Source organism: Anastrepha obliqua, chromosome 1 (genome assembly GCF_027943255.1).
Source record: "Anastrepha obliqua isolate idAnaObli1 chromosome 1, idAnaObli1_1.0, whole genome shotgun sequence".
Taxonomy (NCBI): Eukaryota; Metazoa; Arthropoda; class Insecta; order Diptera; family Tephritidae; genus Anastrepha; species Anastrepha obliqua.
The window spans coordinates 138,542,307-138,565,852 of NC_072892.1; the positions used below are offsets into that span (position 1 = coordinate 138,542,307).

General features: G+C 35.7%; 1 protein-coding gene across 4 annotated transcripts in view; it reads left to right on the plus strand.

Moving 5' to 3' along the window:
- Window positions 1-23,546, plus strand: part of LOC129236303 (filamin-A) — a 204,375-nt gene that overhangs the window by 25,839 nt on the left and 154,990 nt on the right. The window contains exons 1-2 of one of the 4 annotated variants that reach the window (XM_054870610.1): window positions 1,245-1,438; window positions 1,666-1,870. The exons of the other annotated variants lie outside the window; for them this stretch is intronic. Of the exons in view, the coding sequence (XP_054726585.1) occupies window positions 1,856-1,870 (15 nt within the window). The 5' untranslated portion in view covers window positions 1,245-1,438; window positions 1,666-1,855. Of the gene's footprint in view, window positions 1-1,244; window positions 1,439-1,665; window positions 1,871-23,546 lie in introns of those variants that run through there. 4 annotated transcript variants of the gene reach the window in all.

The window sequence follows — 23,546 nt, forward strand, 5'->3', positions numbered from 1 at the left end:
CAGCCCTTATTTGGCTCAATGAATGGATCAAGTCAAAAGAACTCGAACTTTTCGTCAGAGGAATCCGTATGCTGCCTGAAAGATGGAGTAAAGTTGTAGCTTCCAAAGGAATATCAGAATTTTGAGAAAAAATTTCGATATGTGGTGGCCCAATCACTATGATTTGAATTTGTTTTGTACGCTTTCTATATAATTTTTTACAGACTCAGCACGCGTACGATTATTACACTGTTTACAATGGTTTTAGTGCAGGCAGTTAGTTAACAGGAACGGGAGTTACTGCATTCGAAAGAGAAGATTTCACGCTAAGCATCTGGCGATCTCAGGCGTTTGGGGAAGGCATACTTTTGCTATGGCGCCCCTCGTATACGTTCTTCCGCTGAACGTAGTATTCAGAATCAAAATTGCAGGCTTGAGAAATACATTAACTTCAAATTGAATTGAAGCATCTGGCTTAGCTGCTCACAGAAGTTGTCGTATGCGAGTGGACTGCAAGTTGGCAACACGCACCTCATACAAGTGTAAATGTGTAAGTGGGCATGTAAGTTTGTGTGAAGAAAGATGCGAATGGCGGGAAGAAAACAGCTGTGCTTAAAAATGACAACAAAACTTTAATAACATTGGCCAAGTGCGCGCACAAACACACACACGGAGACCACGAAAGTGGGGGATATAGAAAAGCTAAAAGAGGCAAAAAAACTCATTGTCAACATTGCAGCTGTGAATTAAATAAAATGATAAAAACAAAAACGTCAGTTGCATTGGCGCAACAAACCAAAAACAGCAATGCAAAGTCAACGAAAATGCAATGAAAAGCTTAAGAAAAGCAAAAGAAATAAAAATACATAAACGACTATGTTGTATAAGGATATAAAATTAAATTAAATAAAGTACAAAAAAATAAAATAAAAGCTAAAGATATTTCTGAATATTTAAAAATAAAAACTAAAAATCAAAGCCAAACAAATGTCAATAAGAAAATCTCACCCGCGCACTTACTGACACACCAGCGCAATCAAGCTCAACTCTCTCCCTCTCTCTCTCTCTCTCTCGCTCTCGCTCTCTCTCTATGTCTGAAGCGGCTTGTGACTGATCCGCTGCAGACTGGCATAGTTTGGTGTAGAACGCTGAAATCAACAAGAAAACGTAATGTAAAACAGAATGCGAAAAAGAATTTCGCATAAAAGTTTCACAACAATTTCGTATGTAATTCAGTTGAGTAGCGATATTGTCGCGAACATAACGTTTGGGTCCACCACAACCAATTAGCCAATCCGAAAAAAAGCGAGAAAAGCAAAAAGTTCCATATCAAAAGATTGCGGACGAGCACAAAATCTTAAGCTATTGAAAGATTAAGGATCTGAAAAAGAAAAGTGCAGTGGCAAAGTAGCAAAACAAATTTTAATAAAAAAAAGTGCAAATTATAAATAATAAAGAGGTAGAAAATTCCGAAATATCTGCAAACACAAAAAAAAAAAAATAAATTTGTCCAAATTCTCTAATTCGCTATTGGCCTTATGTGGATGTGCTTAGTATTTGTATATTTTCAAAATTATTATTTTTTTCCAATACCTTTCAAGCGCACTGTGCCAAGACAAATCCTTTTTGTGTTTCTAAATATGTAAATTTATTTCGTTTTTTTTTTTTTGCTTTAATACTACTTAGTGTTTTACCTGACAGGCGGCAATTTGCCTGTATTGCAATCAACCAGAAACACCTTCGAAAACAAACAAAAAAATTGAAACGAAACAACGAAAGAAACAAAAAAAAATCAGCAATAGCAACAGCAGCATTTTTGAAAACAAAAAAGTTTTATTTTTAGCAAAGAAATAAAAACACATTTGAATACGTCAAAATGTCGGCGAAAAATGTGAGTGATTTTCATTTCTACAGCTGCAAACATATTATCATGCCTTCATACCCACAAACACAAACATACAAATATACATATGAACATACAACAAACACAGCTACACATATGTCCAGATACATTTGTACCACACTGTCTAACAGCATTTGTACATTATTCCAACACAAACACTCGCACAAACGCATAGGAAATCCTTCTTGTGCGCAAATTTGCAGAGATTGGCGCCTCGAACTGCTGTCGAAACAGAAAACATATTTTCAAAGGGTGGCATTTTTTTTTTGTTTTGAATGTACTTGGAGAATAGATTTTCTACTCTTAAAAAATAAGTCAAGGGATATTTGTTATTTTAATTTCGATTTGCTTTTTAAATGTGTTTTTTTTTCTTTGTTCAATTCTTCTTTGTTTATTTTGCATACCTACAAATGTAAATACAAATGTATATACATACATATGATGTACAGGGTGCGTTTTATATTTTTGATCGATGAGTGTTTTCGAAACTTGTAAATGTGTATTGATTGATTATATGACCTCGTAATCTTATAAATTTACAAGGTGAAGTCCAAATAAACTAGACTGAGCTAAAATAGAAACGACAGGAGCTTTGTTCTGAAAACTTCGAGTTTATTTATTCAAAATAGTCCCCTCCGACCTCGATACACTGCTCTGCGCGATCTAAAAGCTTTTCGAAAGATTGTTTCAGGTCATTGACCGGAATCCAGAATGCCCTTCAGGATAACGGTAGAAGCATTTGGGATGGCCTCTACGGACGCAACACGTTTTCCGTTCATGGCCAAATGCAATTTTCCGAATAGGTAATAGAAGTCACGGGGAGCCATATCAGGCGAATACGTTGAGTAACTGATAGTTAAAAAGCTATTTCTAGTCTAAAAACAGTCACAAAAGTGGATCGAGCAGATGGTGCATCATGCAATACGCGCCAACTTCCTCCTTCGCGGTATTCAGAGCGAATTCCACGAATGCGATGCAACAAACGTTTCAAAACGACAAGATCGCACTGACGGTTTGGCCCGTTGGCACGAACTCCTTGTGGGCAATTCCCTTGGAATCGTAAAAATCGCAAAAATCGACTTTATTTTTCACTTCTCTAAACGCGAGTTTTTGGGTGGTGACTCCTCTGGGGCCTTCCATTCGGCACTTTGACGCTTAGTTTCAGGTTCATGTTGGGTGCATCACGTTTCATCACCAGTTCCAATGTTGTAAAGGAAGCTCTCGTATTTGAGATCTGAGCAATTTTTGATCCTCAGTTAACTTGTGCGGAATGAAACGTGCACAGACCTACCGGAAGTGCAAATGATTAGTTAAAATGCGACAAATCGATGTTTTAGAGATATTCAACTCCGATTCCATGAATTTCAACGATGATTTCAGTACATTTTTAAAAAAATGTGTGAACAATTTCGATGGAGTTTTCGGTGATTATTAATTACGGTGATCACAACCATTTCTGAACCGTGTAAACCGCTCATGAGATAGACAATCATCACCATAAACTTTTTTCATCAATTTAAATGTTTCGGTAAACGTTTTACCGATTTTAAAACAAAATTTGATATTAGCTCTTTGTTCGAAACTCATTTTTGTACCGATGATACAAACATACTGACACTTTAGACGCAATAACTTCGCTTTCACTGAACCGAATGTCACCAAACTTTCACTGGAAATCAATTAGGGATGTAATTTCCAACGCATTAACTCATTAAAAATATGGCGTCAAAAACATTTTTATGACGCCAGTATTTTTTATTTTGGACTTCACCTTCTATGTAAATATGGAATATGATGTCGAACAAGTGGTCGCCTCTGGCTTCAGTGCCCGACGCAAGCCAAGTCAGGCATATTTTGCCAATGTTGCCAGATTCATAGTTTTAACTTTAACTTGCAGTATTTTAGCAAATTTAACTATTTTTTTAACCCCTTAACTATTTGTGTCGAGTATACAGGTCAGAGCCAAATGAACATTTTTCGCAAAATGTGGGGTATGCTCGTCGTGAAGATTAAAAAATCGGATTCGTACTATTTATTATTCCCCTGAAATTTAATTTATAATATTATAATAATTTCTTGGGACACTTTGCTCAACAGGGGCAATTAAAACTACTCCTACGGCTCCTGTCTGTGTCATGATGATGCTAATACAAAAATTTACTATATTAACTAGATTAGCTTTTGTGGGGGGTTGGACAAGTCCAAGCACTCAGTCAGGAACGCCATTGTACTGCATCCAGCTAGATTGCAGTGGAAGGAATAGAGAGACAGGATAGATGGACAGTATGGATAGTAAGACTGAAAAATTCACTTGAAGTCACTCTTCCGCCTGAATGAAGCTGGTGATAAAGAGATCCGGAAGAGTACGAACTTTATCCATACCCAGTACATCGCAACCCAATAGCCTAAGTCTGAGTCTAGAAAATTGCAGACAGCTACAGAGCAAATGATTTGCAGTGTCTTCATTCTCATGGCAGGATGGGCACATTGGGTCGCCAATTATTCCCATGGTAGCCATATGCTGACCACAAGCGTTGTGCCCTGTGATTACCACCACCAGTACTCTTAGGTCCTTTCAACTAAATTTTTGGCGAAAAGACGCTAAATTCCTGTTTGTTTCTTTCACAAAGCACTTGGCTACTCTGCAGGAGCAAAACTCAGACCAATGTCTTCTGTGGTCAGATCTCATGAAGTCGTCAAGCCATTATGAAGTTGAATCGATGCAGAATTGACACCTAGAAAGTGTTCAGCCCCTAATGGTATGCCTGTAAAGCCTTCATTAGCCAAAACTCATATCAGCTAATATAGCACGAATATAAAAGACCTCAGAAACTGTCTCATTTAACTTTCTTTATACTACAGAAGAATATTTTACAATGTCAATTCGAATAATGTTTCTTTTTCCGGAAGCTACTTTCAGTTGAAATGAAGTTTGCAATTTGCTTTAATTGCCCTATGTTCCAACTTGGAACTCTAGAAGTTGATGATGAATGAGAACTTGCTTGGGCAGGGTAAACTTGTGGTGGCCAGTGTTGGCATTAGCTTTGCCCAAAGGTTTTGTATATGATGAGCTTAACCACAATGGGGTATGCACCATGATTGAAGTTTGAAATTGTTGCAATTCTGTTGATTTTTTATCATTTTTTCCTTATTTGAAAATTTCACATTTATATAGAAAGCACAATATCTTTTTTCTTTTTTGCGTGAAGAAATGCGGAAAACCGTCACGGAAAAGTAAGCAAAAATTGTAAAAAGTTAAGGATTTCTTCTCAACCTGCATTTTTTTCTAAATTTAATAAGCTATAAAACCGCGAACCAAAAATCTGTCTAGAACTTCGCAGAGTTGGGAAGAAAAGTTAGTGAAATTTTTCTAATTTTCGCAAAAAACTTTAAAAAGTTTTAATTTAATTAATTTAAAACTTTAATTTAAATGGTTTTTGTCAGACAAATAGCTATATTTTTAAACAAAAATAATGAACGTTCAAAAAATAATAAGAAAAATAGTCAAAATTGGTGAAAATTTGTCAAAATGTTTATGTCGCTGGATGTAAATACGGCAACATGAAGAGGGAGATAGAAACGCAGCTTCCTATTAGGTACAATGAAGTTTTCCTGCTCAAGACGTGTTGGGTAGACAATTAAATCCTCCACCTATTTGTGAGTGGCCTACAGTTTTAAGCTGACTCCGAACGGCAAATGCATTTTATGAGAAGCTTCTTCATGGCAGAAATACACTCGGGGTTTTTAGAAAAAACGTTATGGAATGGTTGTCATACACCCACCCATTCGGCTACAGTGGCCGCCAAAAATGACAATACAAAACCTAAATATTGTTGGAATGAATTTCTTTGGTTACAATCTGGTAAATAATTTCGTGGCATTTATTTCTTGAATATGACATCCGGCAATAAATCAATCGCGCTACATGGCAAGTGGCGCTGTCTTATTGAAACCAAATGCCGTCGATGTTTAGCTGATTAATTTTTGGTCATTTCGAAAGAAATAAGCACCAGCTGATGGCGCCAGCGTGTAAGCCGCACGTAAAATGAACGAAGTGCTCTATGAACTTCCCGAATAGATTTATATTTTTCAAAGTAAATGTCTACAATTATGAAGCGTTGTTCTGGCGATATCGGCGTGGCGCGTTCACTTCACAAATGAAGGGACCTACAGTTTTAAGCCGACTCCTCCGAACTGCAAATGTTTTTTATGAGAAGCTTTTTCATGGCAGAGATGCATTCGAAGGTTTGTCATTGCCTGCCGAGGGGTATTCACTATTAGAAAAAACTTTTTCTTCATCATCGAACGATGTATACCTGTATTTTTTTTTTCAATGGAATTATACGTCATGGATATTTGACACTAGTGAACTCGACAGCTGCAGTATACAAGCAGAAAGGTAATGGAGCGCGTTAAAGTCAAAAATTAGCATCACTCAAAATTGTTTTTTTTTTATCATATTTAGTTACGAAAAATAGTTCAAAAACAAAATTAAATGATTAATTTTACGCCACTTTGTATATAAACATTAAAGATTGAGTGGTACGCCTTCTATGCGGAAGAGGTTTCAGATCTATGAGCAAGCAACTGTAAAACGGAATCAGTTCACTAAAATTAAGAACGAAAAGAAGTATAAGTTACGTTGGACTCTCTCCATGCTATCAGTGTGGGAGATATAGAATGGATGCCAGATGGCTTAAGCATCACTTTTTTGTAACTACTTCAAAACATATGTGATATGCCAGGTAATCACGGTTGCATTCCGAATTCATCAACGTCCAAATCATGGTTAGATGAAACCATATTCAAATTATATGAAAACATCTTTCAATAACCATTAAATAAATAAAAAATAATAATTAATTAATAATAATCATTAATTCCTACGCTCACTATTAAGTTGAAAACCAAGTCATTGAATATTTCTGCATGATTCCTCTCAACTTCCTTCCTCTGATTTACTCTGAAATTTCGTATGCATTGCGCATTTTATCAATTTCCTGCTCAATTAGCTGGCTAATCGCCTAGCAGACTTTTGCTTTTGCTAATTCATGCCACACATAATTAATTACTCACTTGCGATCAGTGACGACGTTGAGGCGAATAATTCTTTAATATCCCGCATATAAATTAACAAATTTTCTATGCATTACTGCCAACTTACTTGTGTATAAATCATGAAGTGCATTATTGCATAAATTTATTTGGTTATTATAATAAGAGAATAAATAAATTAGCCACGGGCCTTATATGTAAAAATAAGTGAAAAAAAAGAGGTTGTCTGTAAAGTCGGTTTACTGACGATAGTTTACCTAACGTGATAACGTCATAAGAAAATACTAATTGAATGGTTGCATTTTTCAAAAGAAAATTTTAATTTTATTTGTTTGATAGATATTTTGTATGGATATAGAGAATGAGTTAACATTAACATAACATAATATACTTTAACATAACATAACATAACATAGCCTAACATAACATAACATAACATAACATAACATAACATAACATAACATAACATAACATAACATAACATAACATAACATAACATAACATAACATAACATAACATAACATAACATAACATAACATAACATAACATAACATAACATAACATAACATAACATAACATAACATAACATAACATAACATAACATAACATAACATAACATAACATAACATAACATAACATAACATAACATAACATAACATAACATAACATAACATAACATAACATAACATAACATAACATAACATAACATAACATAACATAACATAACATAACATAACATAACATAACATAACATAACATAACATAACATAACATAACATAACATAACATAACATAACATAACATAACATAACATAACATAACATAACATAACATAACATAACATAACATAACATAACATAACATAACATAACATAACATAACATAACATAACATAACATAACATAACATAACATAACATAACATAACATAACATAACATAACATAACATAACATAACATAACATAACATAACATAACATAACATAACATAACATAAAATAACATAACATAACATAACATAACATAACATAACATAACATAACATAACATTACACAACATAACATAACATAACATAACATAACATAACATAACATAACATAACATAACATAACGTAACATAACATTACACAACATAACATATCATAAAGCATTCACCAACAGCTTTCATTTGATACCCATATTGTACATACACGTCCGAAGGTTACCCGGGTCCACGTTTTGACCTATATCTCGAGACCCTATCTACCAATAGGTATTCAAACTATACGGAAATCATCTTCAATACCTACTTAACAATGTGTGTAAGTTTGGTTTAATTCGGTTCAAAGACACGGCGGGTCCACGTTTTGGCATATATTTCGAGACCCTAGTCATCAATAGGTATGAAAATTACCCCGTATTAAAGCACTTATCAACAGCTTTCATTTGATATCCATATTGTACAAACACATTCTAGGGTCCACGTTTTGGTCTCTATCTCGAGACCCTAGTCACGGAGCGGATGGAAATACTCTGAACTAAAGCATTCACCAACAGCTTCCATTTGATACCCATATTGTACATACACATCCGAAGGTTACCCGGGTCAACGTTTTGACCTATATCTCGAGACCCTATCTACCAATAGGTATTCAAACTATACGGAAATCATCTTCAATACCTACTTAACAATGTGTGTAAGTTTGGTTTAATTCGGTTCAAAGACACGGCGGGTCCACGTTTTGGCATATATTTCGAGACTCTAGTCATCAATAGGTATGAAAATTACTCCGTATTAAAGCACTTATCAACAGCTTTCATTTGATACCCATATTGTACAAACACATTCTAGGGTCCACGTTTTGGTCTCTATCTCGAGACCCTAGTCACGGAGCGGATGGAAATACTCTGAACTAAAGCATTCACCAACAGCTTCCATTTGATACCCATATTGTACATACACATCCGAAGGTTACCCGGGTCAACGTTTTGACCTATATCTCGAGACCCTATCTACCAATAGGTATTCAAACTATACGGAAATCATCTTCAATACCTACTTAACAATGTGTGTAAGTTTGGTTTAATTCGGTGCAAAGACACGGCGGGTCCACGTTTTGGCATATATTTCCAGACCCTAGTCATCAATAGGTATGAAAATTACCCCGTATTAAAGCACTTATCAACAGCTTTCATTTGATACCCATATTCTACATACACATCCGAAGGTTACCCGGGTCCACGTTTTGACCTATATCTTGAGCCCTATTTCCAAAATAAAATATAATCCATGTTACTCGTGATGTAGCTTTCGAATGGTGAAAGAATTTTTAAAATCGGTCCAGTAGTTTTTGAGCCTATTCATTACAACCAAACAAACAAAGTTTTCCTCTTTATAATATTAGTATAGATATGGTAAATATTACCATACATTTTTTCCTTCAGATATAATAAAAAAATAATAATAATAACATTAAAACAACAGGTATTATTAACAAACTTGGTTTTATATTATTTGAAATTCTTCAAGTAAATCAAAATAATAATAATCAATAAGAAGGCATATGCCAATACAAATACGTGAATTTATATATGTACATATGCGCATATACATACATACATATATACGCTCACTTAAGTAGGGGAGAGCAAGATGTCGAACGTTGCCGTTCGTTTGCTTTGTTTGCTTTGTCGTTCCTTCCGCTCTTTCTCTTGCAGTTCATTCAATGCAATGAGCAAGGTAACACTAATATGAGCAAGGTAACACTAATATGAGCAAGGTAACACTAATATGAGCAAGGTAACTACATATGAGCAAGGTAACACTAATATGAGCAAGGTAACTACATATGAGCAAGGTAACTACATATGAGCAAGGTAACTACATATGAGCAAGGTAACTACATATGAGCAAGGTAACTACATATGAGCAAGGTAACACTAATATGAGCAAGGTAACTACATATGAGCAAGGTAACTACATATGAGCAAGGTAACTACATATGAGCAAGGTAACACTAATATGAACAGTAATGAGCAAGGTAACGACACATTTTTTCGTGCGTGCAGCCTGTTAAATCGAATTATAAGACGTTATCACGTCAAAAACAAATCTTTGAGCAAAATACGCGCAAATTAAATGGGCACAGCACACATCAATATTTCTCAATCGGCTCGCGGCTGTTTATGACGTTTTGCCGACGTACAGCCGAAGGACCAATTCAATATCACTAGCAGCCGCCTGACTAGGCGCAATACATGTGTGTGTGCACGAGTATGTATGGGCATATATGGCATAGGAGTGCATATTTCTAGGCCCAGCGTATTTTTAGCCCACAAACAATAATTATGCGCATTCGTATATAGGTTAGGTGCATATACATACATATGTATATGTATGGGTAGTATAGTGCGCATTCACATATTCGCTCAAATAGGTATGCATTTTTTGCAACTTATTGAATTTTATATTAGCACGATTTGGTGTGAAGCAGCGTGTATAACTGCACAAGGTCTCAAATGCGGCTACACATTATGAGCGCCAGTTATTCGGTTTAAATATTCGATGAAGATATAAGAAAAATATGACTATGTCGTTTCAATGTTTGGCAACGAGTAAAACGTTTTATTCAAAGTTAAAGTGTCATGAGCTTATAATGGAAAGTACAGTGATGCATTTATGCGTTTATTTATATTTAATGTACTTCCTACATATTCATACGAATTATTTCAAATAGTTGACACTCTATGAAATTCGCGTTTTTCTTGTTGATTTTATCTCTTACAACTCCAGATGTTTTTAAGATCTTGCAAATTAATAATAAAAAAAAACTAATTATTTTGCCCCGAAGTTGATGGCAATGCTCTTTTCATAAATATAAGAATGCAAAGGCTGTGATAGGTAGACAATAGCGAACTTACGAAAGACTTAAGGGGGTATTCTGGTCTAGACGCCTTAATTTTAGGTATTTTTAAAACTAAGATAAAAAAAAATGAAAAATATTTTTACTATCCATTTTTTTATGGTTCTTTTAATATTGGAAAAGTATTACAAAATTTTAATAAAAACAAAAAAATAAAAAAATCGTGGAATTACAGGCCGGCGGAGTGGGGGCTACATAAATAACGGTGCTCCATGGTTGACATAATTCCAACCCTTGTAGTGATTTAAAACAAACAAATTAAAAAAATTCTTCATTCGTTGGGATCTTGCTATCGGATTACACCAAATCAAAGAAAAACAAAAATTCACAAAATTGCGTCAACTTGAAAACAAAACATTTTTTTACGCTCTTTTTTTTACCTTTTCAAATTTTTTTAAAATACTTCAAACTTAAATTTTTCAAAATCCGAGGCAGGCGTGATAGACAGATGTAGAATAAAAAATTCTTATCAAACTTCAAAGCGATCGGTCAAGTAGAACTTGAGAAATCAGACGACCATCTCAAAAAAAGTAGTTTTGAGAAAATCGCATTTGAAGTTTGAGCAACAATTCCAATACAATATAATAACTTAGATCATAATATTTACAACTCACACTGGATTCATCGGCGATATATTTCCAGGTATATATTAGAGAAGAATAAAGTATATATGGGGTGATTTTTTAAGAGCTATAGGAAAGTTTTTCAAAAAAACACACGTAAAATTCAGAAAAATGCATGAAATTTTTATTTAAGTCGATAGTACAGTCCATATAATTTAATGTTTAAAGATTATTTCATGCAAATGTTGACCGCGACTGCGTTTCAAATGGTCCATCCGCTTAGTTCAATTTGGGCATACTCTTTCCAATGTTTCGGCCGGTATCTCACATATAAATGCTTTAATGTTGTCTTCCAATGCGTTAATTGAAGCAGCTTGTCTGAATAGAGAATGAGCTTTAACATAGCCCCACAAAAAATAATCTAAAGGCGTAATATCGCACGATCTGGGTAGCCAATTGACAGGTCCCGAACGTGAAATAAAATGTTCACCGAACTTGCCTCTCAACAAGTCCATTGTTACGCGTGCTGTGTGCCACGTGGCACCGTCTTGCTAAACCAAATGTCATGCAAGTCAAGCTCTTGCATTTTGGGCAAAAAAAAGTTGGATATCATTCCACGGTAGCGCTCACCATTCACAGTTACGTTACGATTCGCAGCATCTTCTCCGGTAACATCTGCCGTTCATTGTGCGATTCGCTCCACTCAGCCGGCTTAGACGCCACATCACAAAGTCCGCTGTATCTCCGAAAATAAATCGAATTTTTAAAAACCCTTGAAGGGCATATTTTTGAAAATCTAAACTTTGAAAATATGCAAAACAAAAAATCGATTTTTTCAAATTTCTAGAACAGAATACCCCGTTAACGATATGCAGTCGTCACACAATTTATTCGTACATTCACAATTTATAAATGGATACATCTGATATTAAGTAGGATTTTAACGAAAAAAAAATTTTAATATATTCGTAAAAAGTAAAATTTTCATTCAATTTTTAAAGAACAAAAACTTCTAAATTCATAAGTATATAGAATTAGAGAACTTAAGGTAATAACGAAATAAGGCATCATTTTATGCAAAAATACTATTCGTACATAGCCAAATAAAGAATATTTTATTTAAAAAAATAATCGAAAATCAGTACTTTGTTGGACCGCCTTTAACTTTAATGCTGTAGCTGCTTCCAAACATCGATGAATACTTTACACCACTACCTGGGTTTCATTAGCAGCAATTTTCCTCCACTCAACACTTAAAGTTGTCTTTAATGACGCCGTTGATGTTATTTTGTGCTTTGTGATTCTCCTTTCTAAGAGCTCCCAGACTTGTTCAATTGGGTCCAGATCCGGTGATTGAGGTGGAGTTTTAACACGTTCCCTGTCCCAATACAAAAATGCAAAATTGACCGACAAGTCCAATATTTCACAACGTTAACATGTCATATAATCGGTTCTCGTCAATATTACGTTGCTGGCACTTTGTTGATAATGAAGCTCCGAGGGATCAAAACGAACGTCTGTACAAAATAAAACCACTTTTGGACCTTGTTATCAATAATTGGAAGAGCTTACTAACACCTGGTGAATGTATCGTCATTGACGAGTCGATGATGCCCTTTAGAGGCAGAATATCTTTCCGTCAATACAACCCATCAAAAGCTCATAAATACGGCTTGAAAATCTATAAACTGTGCACAGAAGAAGGTTTTGTCTGGAATTATGATATTAACATAGGGCGTGACCCCGAGATTGCTGATTTGGATAAGCCTGGGAGTGTCGTAATAAGAAATAATTAAAAATAATTTGCGATTTCTGCGTAAAATAAAAATATTTTTTCTTATGTCCCGGCGTTTTTCTCTACTTTATTATCGTACCAGCACGTCCAGTGTAGAGACTGTACAGTTCCGTTACGTCCAGTCGAATAATTTGCTTTAGAGGTTTCATATACCCCCTGACGCACATATGGCTCAGGAACGTATCGGTGCTTATCAGGCGCACGTTTCCTGAACCATATGTGGCTCAGCGGACAGGGAACGTGTTAAGCTGCTCACTGTGCTAAATAAGTCATTCTTGCACCAGATAAGATGAGTGTTCTGAGTCATTATATTATTGAAACAAGAACCCTTTAGCATCCAGTCCAAATTTAACGGTACTATCATGCAAATTATTCTTCAAATTTTTTATCAATTTTATCATCAATATAAATTTTTCCTCCACATTTCCTCCTCCATGCTTGACGGTAGGAATAAGGTTTTTGTCATTTAGTTCTATATTTTCTTTCGCCAAACTTTTGGAGGACCATCTGATCCGGAAACATTAAATTTCGAGTCATCACGGAATATGGAGTTTTCCTAAAAATAATCTGGCGTTTTCCCAAAAAGAATCTGACTCATTTATACAGCCTTCGGCGCACTCCAATCTCTTCTTTCTGTTAATATCTGAAATGTAGGGATTGCGGCGTGCCACTCTCCTATGATAACCAGAGTTTTGCAGACAATTACGGACTGTTCGTGGGCTTACTTTTTTATGTAAAGACTCTTAAATATTTCGCATAGTATCGTGCAGGTTATTTTCGGAATTTGCGCACCTGCTGCTACTTTGTTGCGTTCCTCACGAGGAGTCAATATTTTTCGCCTTCCGGTTTGGTGGAGATTAGCTTCCAATTTACCAGTACGAGTATTAACGTAATTAACAATAACACTTTGCGCCGTAGAATGTGATTGGCCAATTGTTTTGCCGATTTCTCGCAGATAGTTTTTTCCAAGGACAATTCAATAACAATTTTACGCATTTTTAATGGCAAATCCGCACTTCGTCCAATTTTGTCACTTTCAAACAAGATATTACGCGCAACTCAAAGTGAATCGGCGATAAAAACCTAGAAAAAATCAATCTTATTTCGTTTTCAGCAATACTAGTAAAAACGTAAACGAATACAAAAACTTTTATAGCAACAAAAACATGAGCTGAAAGTGTACGAATAAATGCCTTGCAGGATTTTGCTACTTCTGCCTGCTTTCCTTGAAACCCTTCAGTGTGAGTTAACAGAAGTTTTGTTGGCGGCAATTCATCAGGAATGTAGCATTCTTACAGTGGCCCAAACGAAGTATATTGCCACAGCAAATATTTTGCACAAAGCTACAATTTTTTAGGAATGTATACGCAGGGTGTACGCATAAATTGTGTGACCTCTGCACATACACATATATGTACATTTGTGAATATATACAAAATAATAATTTCTCTGTTCTTGTCCTGGAAATGCAGGAAAATATTGCTTTAATAGGAGAAGCAATTTTCATGCGCAGATTTGGATATGTTGAGGTGCAACAGCTACTCGAAAAAACTGTTTCTATTATTTGATGCTTCATATGGGCTTATGAAATCCAACTATGGGAGACAGCATCAAAGGCAAATTAGGAAATTCTGAAACGTTTCCAGCTCAAGACTTTGAATTGAATAATTTTTAAAATTCTCGAAATGCCTGAGAGCCTTTGTTTGGGGGTCTGGAAGATATCTCAAAAATAGATCCTCCTGCGCGGCGTAGATTTGCTAAAAGTTTTGACGACCTACGTGATGTCTACCTTAAGTCTTAATAAAGACCTGCTATTGCTAGGGTCTATGGGTGGCTCAATGCCAGCCGAGTTAACCTAACCGAACTACTTGGCAAACTACCTGCACTTATTTAAATTAATTATTATTATATTAAGGTCGGCCGCCGCAGTGTCTTACTAAGAGAGCCGATTTGCCAAGAGGGAACGAGAAAGCTGGTTACCAAGCAGACTTTTTATTGAATATTGAACTATTTTATGGAAACATGGTCATTTAATAAGAAAATCATTGGAAATCCTATACGAATTCAAGATTCAGCATAAAAACTCACTCAAGTCCACTTTCAATATTTGACTTATTATAAGTATTCTGTCAAAAAAATATCGAGAATTGTTAATTTATAAAGCGTTAAGTTAATTTTTTTTGCTGGAATGTTGATACCACTGTCCTTTATAGTGTCGCAGACTTTGAGCGTGATCTGTCAATTTGCTTGTTTTTGGCATTTAATTATATCAGTCAACCGCAGGTGTGATTTTGACTATGGATAAATATATCGAAGAAATATTTTTTGTTTTGAATGGGATTTCGTATGCCGAATCATTGAAAATGTCGCAGAAAGCCTATGGCGAGTGTGCTTCATCAAAAACATGGGTCCATGAGGGGCATAAGGGCCGAGAAGTCGTAGAAGATTTGCCTTGGCCTTCAACGGATAAAAACGTCGACAAAGTCAAGGAAATGGTGCTGGAAAACCAGGTAGGGAGGTAGCTCGTCACCTAGGCGTGTCTCACGAATCAATTCGAAACATTTTACAACATCAATTGGGAATGAGACGCGTGCTCGACTCGTTCCAAGAGAGTTGAATTTGGGTGAAGGCAGGCGTAAGCAAATGAATTCGGACCTAAGCGCATCATAGCAAGTGATGAGATGTGGGTGCATGAGTTTGACATGCAAACCAGTCAACAGGCGACTGAATGGCTGAATGAAGCTATCCACACAAGCTGAAACCCAAAAAACTACGTCAAAGTCGGTCAAAAGTGAAAGTCATGCTACTCGTTTTCTTTGATTATCATGGAGTGGTGCACTCGGAATTCGTTCCAAATGATTCTACGGTAAATAAAGAATATTATTTGGAAGTTATGCTACGGTGGAGAGAGAATGTGCGTAGGAAACGGCCCAATTTGTGGAAGGAAAATTCTCGGACCTTGCACCACAGTAACGCACCGTCTCACAAGGCTCATATTGTGAAAACTTTTTGACCAAAATCGCGACAAATATCACAGAACACCGACCGTATTCACCGGATTTGGCCCCCTGTGACTTTTTCCTCCTTTCTTTTCCCAAAACTTAAATTGCCACTCCACGAACGCCGCTTTGAGCCGATGGAGGCCATTATGGAGAATTCGCTGAAGTAATTGAAGAAGATTTCTTCAAACGCGTTTAAAAGGTGCTTTGATGACTGGACTAATTGCGGACTAATTGGCGTATGTGCACTGCTTCGAATGGAACCTATTTTGCAGAGCGACAAAATAAATTTTGATGATTATTTTAATTATTAATTTGCGTTTTATTGAACAATTCCCGGAAATTTTTTGGCAGAATATATATTTTTTCTAGAATAAAATCCGATGTATAAAAGTAAATTTTAACACTTTTAAGTATAGAATTTTTTCTAAATTTTTTCCCCCTTCTAAACTTTTTCTCTTTAACTCTTAAATGTTAAAACTGTTTCCTATATTACAAAAAAAAAAACACCAATCACTTCTGTGTTTGTCAAAACGAGTTATTCATGCATTACCCACTTTTTGTTGGCACAGCTGATCAACCAAGAACTAAAATAAAACTAACTGGTCACGGCAGACGCGATGATTAATTTTGCAACATGACCGCATAGCGAATTGTTGGAAATGGCATGGAAGAATTATAAATAAAAAACGCTTATTGCAAATCAAGTGTATACAACTAGCGCATATAAACACACATACAAATACATATGGGCATATAAATCGCACCCTAAATACAAAAGGGTCACAACTCAAAATGTGCCTTCTGCTGAGGTATGAACGAGAGGTTATCAATAAAACGGTCCGCGGATGACATATGGCAAAAATAAATTTTTTGTTTTTTGGTAGGACTGTTATAAGCTTACATGGCAAATTTCAGCGTGATATGTCACATAGTTTGTTTTCTGTGCTACTGTTAACAAGTCAAGCTCGAGTGTGGAAAATTTTGAGTTGTGACCCTTTTGTATTTAGGGTGCGAAATGTTCAGACATTCGTAACATATGGAAGTGTATGCGCGCACTCGTAGAGCATCAAATGCAAGGTTTGGTTGAATGAAATTTCCATATTAGGATGAAAAACTGGCAATACAGAAAAAATGAACACACATTTACAAAATACAAATGAAAGAAAGTAAAACAAAACGAAAATGCCTATAAACCACATTTATAGCAAACACGGAGCGATATTGATTGACAAGGTACGCCAGCGCGAAAATGGCACGCGCAACTGTTGCAAAAAACTCAAGCTACCCGCTGCGTTCACTTGTTCGCAAAATATCTACATAAGTGCACATACATATTCACACACATATATTTGTATGTATGGACATGTGCATGCATAACAATTTATACATTTTTGTAAGAAAATTCAATTATTTTGCACAGGCACATCCTTTTCGAGCATTGCATGCGATCCCAAGCGGGTGAACAAATGAATTTGCGCAAATTTGAAACGAGTTGGCAATCATAGCACCAAAAATAATCTACATTTTTTGATGAGAAATTTAATTATTTTTTATTTTTAATGAATTTTTTTCCTCACATAAACACACACATATACATATGCACATATACATACAAATGTATGAACCCAAGTGCTTATGATTTCATCTGTTATGCATTTTTGCTTCAGATTTCAAAGAAACTCGCAATCACTTAGCGCTCGGTTTTGTTTTTCTTTTCGTGAAGTTATTTTATTTAATTTTGAGCGAAAGAAAAAGCTAAAAGATATGTTGGTGCACAGAGCTTAGGTCGCATTACGGCAAAAAGTCGTAATTTTGTATTGACAAAAAGTTCATAAACCACAGTCAACTGAGTCATTTTAGTTAAATTTGAAGTGATGTCCATTAAAGGAATATTTTTTCGCCCATTCTCCCTACACTTTTGGTGAATAAAAAAAAAGTACGAATGTACTCGTATTTGCATATGTCGAGCGTGAATGCAGTTTCCTTATGATAAAATCATCGACAAATACAGGGTGGCGCAAAATTAATCACCCTATTGGAAGATTTATAATTTTTGCAAATGGTGTCGTACGTTAATCATATCTGACCCCTGTGAACTAGACAGCTGCAGTATACAAACAGACAAGCAATGAAGTTCGTAAAGGTCAAAATAAAGGTTTCCATAAATCCAAATCTTGTTTTTTATTTATTAAAAAAGTTATACAACAACAAAATTGGGTGATTAATTATGGGCAACACTTTATATAAAATATATTATATTTAGAACAGAAAATGAACAACATTAAACTGTGTTTCAGTAAGTATCAGGTTAGTCCATAAGTTCGTGCGTTTTTTAAAGGTGGTTTTAAAATTAATAAAAATGATATTTTAAGTATTTATTAATCAATAATATATATTTCTTCATTATTTACAATGTCTTCCCAACGTTTAGGCAAAATTTTAATTACCTGCTCAAAAAATTGTTTGTCCTTGGAGCCAAAATACGCTTCGGTATCCCTTTGTATAGCTTCTTTTGAGGAGTAGTTCTTGTTACTCATATGGAATTGAAAGAAAAGGAAAAGGTGATAATCACAAGAAGCAATATCCGCAGAGTATGGTGGATGCGGCATTAGCTCTCATCCGAGCTCGTTCAGCTTGCCTAATGTTTGCCTTGCGGTATGAGGCCTTGCGTTGTCGTGGTGAAACAAAACTTTGTGTCTATTCACTAAAGACGGCCGATTTTTGTTAAGTGCCTCATTCAGGTTTGATAGCTGATGGGAATAATAATCAGCAGTTATCGTCTGGTTTGGTTCCAGAAATTCATAATAAACATTACCGGCCAAATCCCACCAAATAGATATATTAGAAAGAATTTTCTTGAGGTGAAGGCCATCTCTAGGGGTCGGTTCTGGTGTTTCATCTTTCATCATCTAACCATTGGCGTTTGCGAACAGGATTATTGTAAAGGACCCATTTTTCATCACCAGTAACGATACGATTCAAAAAACTTTTATTTTCAAGCCGTTGCAGCAGCTGAGAACACACATTCACTCTCTGCTGCAGGTTGGCGACGGAAAGTCTATGCGGGACCCATTTTCCCAGCTTTGAAACCTTTCCCAACTGAACCAGGTGCCTGTGAACTGTACAATGCTATGAATTTAACCTCTGAGCTGTCATATCGACTGTCAAATTTGGCTCAGCTTCCACGAGTTCGAGCAAGGCGTCGGAGTGAAAAACTTGAGGACGACCAGCGCGCGGGGCATCCTCCACGTCGTAGTTACCACTTCGGAATTTTGAAAACCACTTTTGCGCAGTCCTTACACTCACGGTATCCTCTCCGTCAACAGTGTTTGTTTCTGCAGCAGCAATTGTTGCATTTTTACCTCTTTTATAAAAAAAAATACAAAATATGCCTCTTATACGCGTTCGAAGATTCCATTTTATTTTTTAACAACATGTGCTTCTATCCGCGATTAAAATCACTTGTTAAATGCACAATATATCACAGAAAATATAAACAGTTCCGTTATATTCCGCGAATAATTTTTTGTATGCAAAAGTTATGGGTAAAATACCCACAAACTTATGGACTGACCTGATATTTTCTTGTTTTATTAGAATAAAAAAGTAGGAGGTGTTTATAATTAAATGCAGACAATTTTTAAGCATTTCAATATGCACTACCACTGAACCTGCGAATGCCCAAATTAATGAAAAATTAATTTTGAAAAGATTTTCTTTTTTGGGCATTTTTTTTTTTTTTTTAATTACAAAACTTCTTTAAATTTGATGATTAATTTTGTGCCACCTTGCACATATAGAAAAATGTATTTAGGACTTAAAATAAACCCCCTTTCTTTTGGTATATTCTGGTTTTCTTACACGAAATAATAGTCCCCCTTTCCTACAGTTAAGTGCAGAAAATATTTACGGATTCCCAAACGAATGAAAAATTAATTTTTATAAATTTTCATTTTGCAGGGCAACATTTTTTGAAAAATTTAAAACTGCTTACAGCTTTCATAAGCCTCACATGGCTGAAATATTTTATTAAAAATATTTTATCAAATAATTTACCTAAACCGTAAAATCTGTATTTTCCAAAATTAAAAAAAATTGCTGTGTCCCCTTGCTCACGATCTTCCTCTTGCTCTAATGTTGAACGCTTCGGCTTCTACAATTGTCTCGTACTGCGCCCTCGTACTGTCCATTCTTATTATAAGACCCATCCATCTTAACCGGTGCGCTTTGATGAGCTCGTCGTTCCACCTTAGTAATGGTAATGGTTGTACGGGTTAGGCTAAGTAAGACCTTTATGCACTGCGACCAGATTGATCTATTGTGCGCCCCTAATTACTTAATTATAATTATTTAGTATACCGAGGAATCGAACGTCTCCTTAGGAGGGTGCACTTATAGATCTTCCTCCTCTAGTAGGTACGTGCTCAGAATTCTGTGTCTCCTGTGGCCTTATGCCTCACAGTTGGTGATTAAGTGTTCCATAGACTCCTCTTCACCACAGCAGAACCTGCATGATCTTGTACTGAAGGGTGGTTAAATTTCAAGGGCTGATGTTGAATGTGAACCACACCTAAACGTCAACGAAACCGTTCGACTTCCTTCTGTGGGGTTATTTGAAAGAAAAGGTGTACGTCGATAAGCCAGCAACAATTCAACAGCTAAAGGATGAGATAATTCGGCACATTAACGGCATATAACCTCAATTATGACTCAGCGTCAGCGAAAATTTGGACCATCGGATGGAGGTGTGCCGCTGAGGCCACGGCTTCCATTTGGCCTATATTTTGTTTCATACGTAATTGAACCATACCAATATTATCATAACAAAAAGAGAAATGACAATCATTTCTTAAAAAAATTGTATTTTATTCAAAATCAACACTGGCCCTTGAAACTTAACCACCCTTAAATAACCTTACAGGCAAAGTGACCTGTCGTTCCACTTTTATACGCCACTCGCCGTGATCTTTGATTGCTCCAAAAAAATGTCTTTTTGTTCGAAGGTTGCAGTTTTGCTTTATCTGCTTCAATTAACGTCCACGATTCAGCTTCATAGCATAAGACCAGTCCAACGGTTTTGTACAGCAATAATTTGGAATTGTCTGAGGAGTAGTTTCGATTTGCAGAGTTTCGCTAGTGACGCTTACGATCTCTTAGCTGGATGCTCTCATCGATGGTGAGGCTTGTTGAATTGTCTCTGCTCAGCTTGAAGCCTAAGTAGGTAAAGGACTCCACGACTTCAGAAGAAAAATCTACAATTTTTGCCTGACAAAGTTTGCCTGACGTTGGCTTATTTTGTCTGGACATCATCATATCGTCCCCTTAGTATTAAAATAGCCTATAAATTTTTTGATGTTTTGAGAAAATGAATTTCAAACTTTTTGTCGAAAGTAGCTCTCACTCAAATCTCGTTATGTCTGTAAATATTTATTATTTTTTGACTGACGTTTTGACCCACTTTGTGGAACTAGAATTTGACAAAATTTTGACCACATATAAAATCGACGATGGAGAATCCAAAAATTCAATAAAAAAATAATAGCCTATGAGCACATAGGCTATTGTTATACTAAGGGGACGATATATTTCGTCTTATCTTCGTTTATTTGTAGGCCAATTCTAACAGCTGCAATTTCAATATGCGCTAAGGTTTTGGATAGGCCGTTGATGTTTCTGCTCACAATAGTTGGTTATTATTCGCTTAGCTCAAATCTTTAACGTCACTTCAGCACTGTGTTCAGAATACAGAAGGCGGCGCCTTTGGAAAACCTCCACTTCAATTTTTGCATTTTTAACAACCGAAGACGTCATCTCCTCAAATATTGTTTGGCAGTTTCCATTGCTTTCGTTTGCTCTGCCTCTTCACAAACACGTAATGTTTCTTCCTTTTGTTGGTTTATTTGAAGAGATGTCGTCATTACGAATTCGGAAGGCGCAAGCTTCAATTCCATCATTTTTGACACTTCACCACAAAATTATAAAAGCGTCAAAACGCAGTTCTATGGCGGTCCATTAGCATCGCGCTGATAGCACGACGTCCGAAATTAATGCACAAAAAATAGATTGTGTGAAGGGCTGTGCGTCGCACAATGGGGATTTTTGTACAGAGATGCGTTAAAAAAATTAAAAAAAAAAATTTTTTTTTTTTTAAATTCATAATTTTTTTTTTTTTTTTTTTTATTAATATAAGCCAGCAAATATTTACGCACAGGATATATGTAAGTTCATAATTCTGAATTACCCTCAAAATGTCAAAACAAAATTAAAAGTGTTTCGTTATCATTATGCACACACTAGAAAGCGTTTAGTTATTATCATTGCCAAAAAATAATCAGTGGCGCCTGGTGGCGCCTGGTGGCACCTGCAATTGATTAAAACTGAAAGAGACGTTATTAAGCAACACGTTGATACTAGTTTCTGACCGTAGGTAAATGTAGCTCAACTTGCAGATCCAAGAATATGAAGGAATATGATTTTTTTTTTCGTAAAATTAATTATAAATAGATAATCAAATGCTTTACAGCCTTTGTTCTTCCGGCTAAAATTTATAAAAATATCGTACCCTAAATGAAAAATAAAAAATTGGAAGTCGGCTCAAGCAAAAAGAAAAAAACCCACCTTGGGCTTTGAAGTTTTTTCTTGGTCAGTTCAATACTATAAAAAAATTATACTTTTGACATATCTATAAAAAAAAACTGTAAGTCGGAGTTTAGTAATTCTTTTTGATTTTATTGTTGGTTCTATTCTGGAATTTAGAAATACCATTAAACATTGCGTAGGTGGTATGTTGCAAATTTGACTTTTTTCCGCAAAATCCCCAGTGTGAGTCGTGGTGTGAAATTTTCGTGAAAAGACAAGGTTCGTCCACATTTTTTTTTTTTCATTTTGAGCCAATAAAAATGTCAATAGTAAAAGTTCTGCATCTGCAAAGGAGTTTCGAACTGCGACTTTTGAAAAAATTATCGATTGATATCACCACGGTAGCGACAGTGGAACATCTAGGTACAGCTGGTATATTGCTAGTCGGATAGTGACAAAAGAATCGATAAGCTTTTCCTTATCTTCCTTTGAAAACTTTAAGTCCCCTGGGCCTGACGGAATATATCCAGCAATGCTTAAGAGAATAGGGTACAGGCTGATTGAGGCCCTGAAAAGGATCTTCACAACCTGTCTTGCACTTGGTCATATACCATCCCATAGGCAATGCGTAAGAATAGTATTTAGTCCGAAACCAGAAAAAATGACTAAATGTTGAAAAGTCTAGAACGAGTGGTGGAGAAACATATTCAAGTGGGGGTATTGCCGAGAAGTCCACTTAGTAGAAATCAACACGCTTACCAGAGTCGA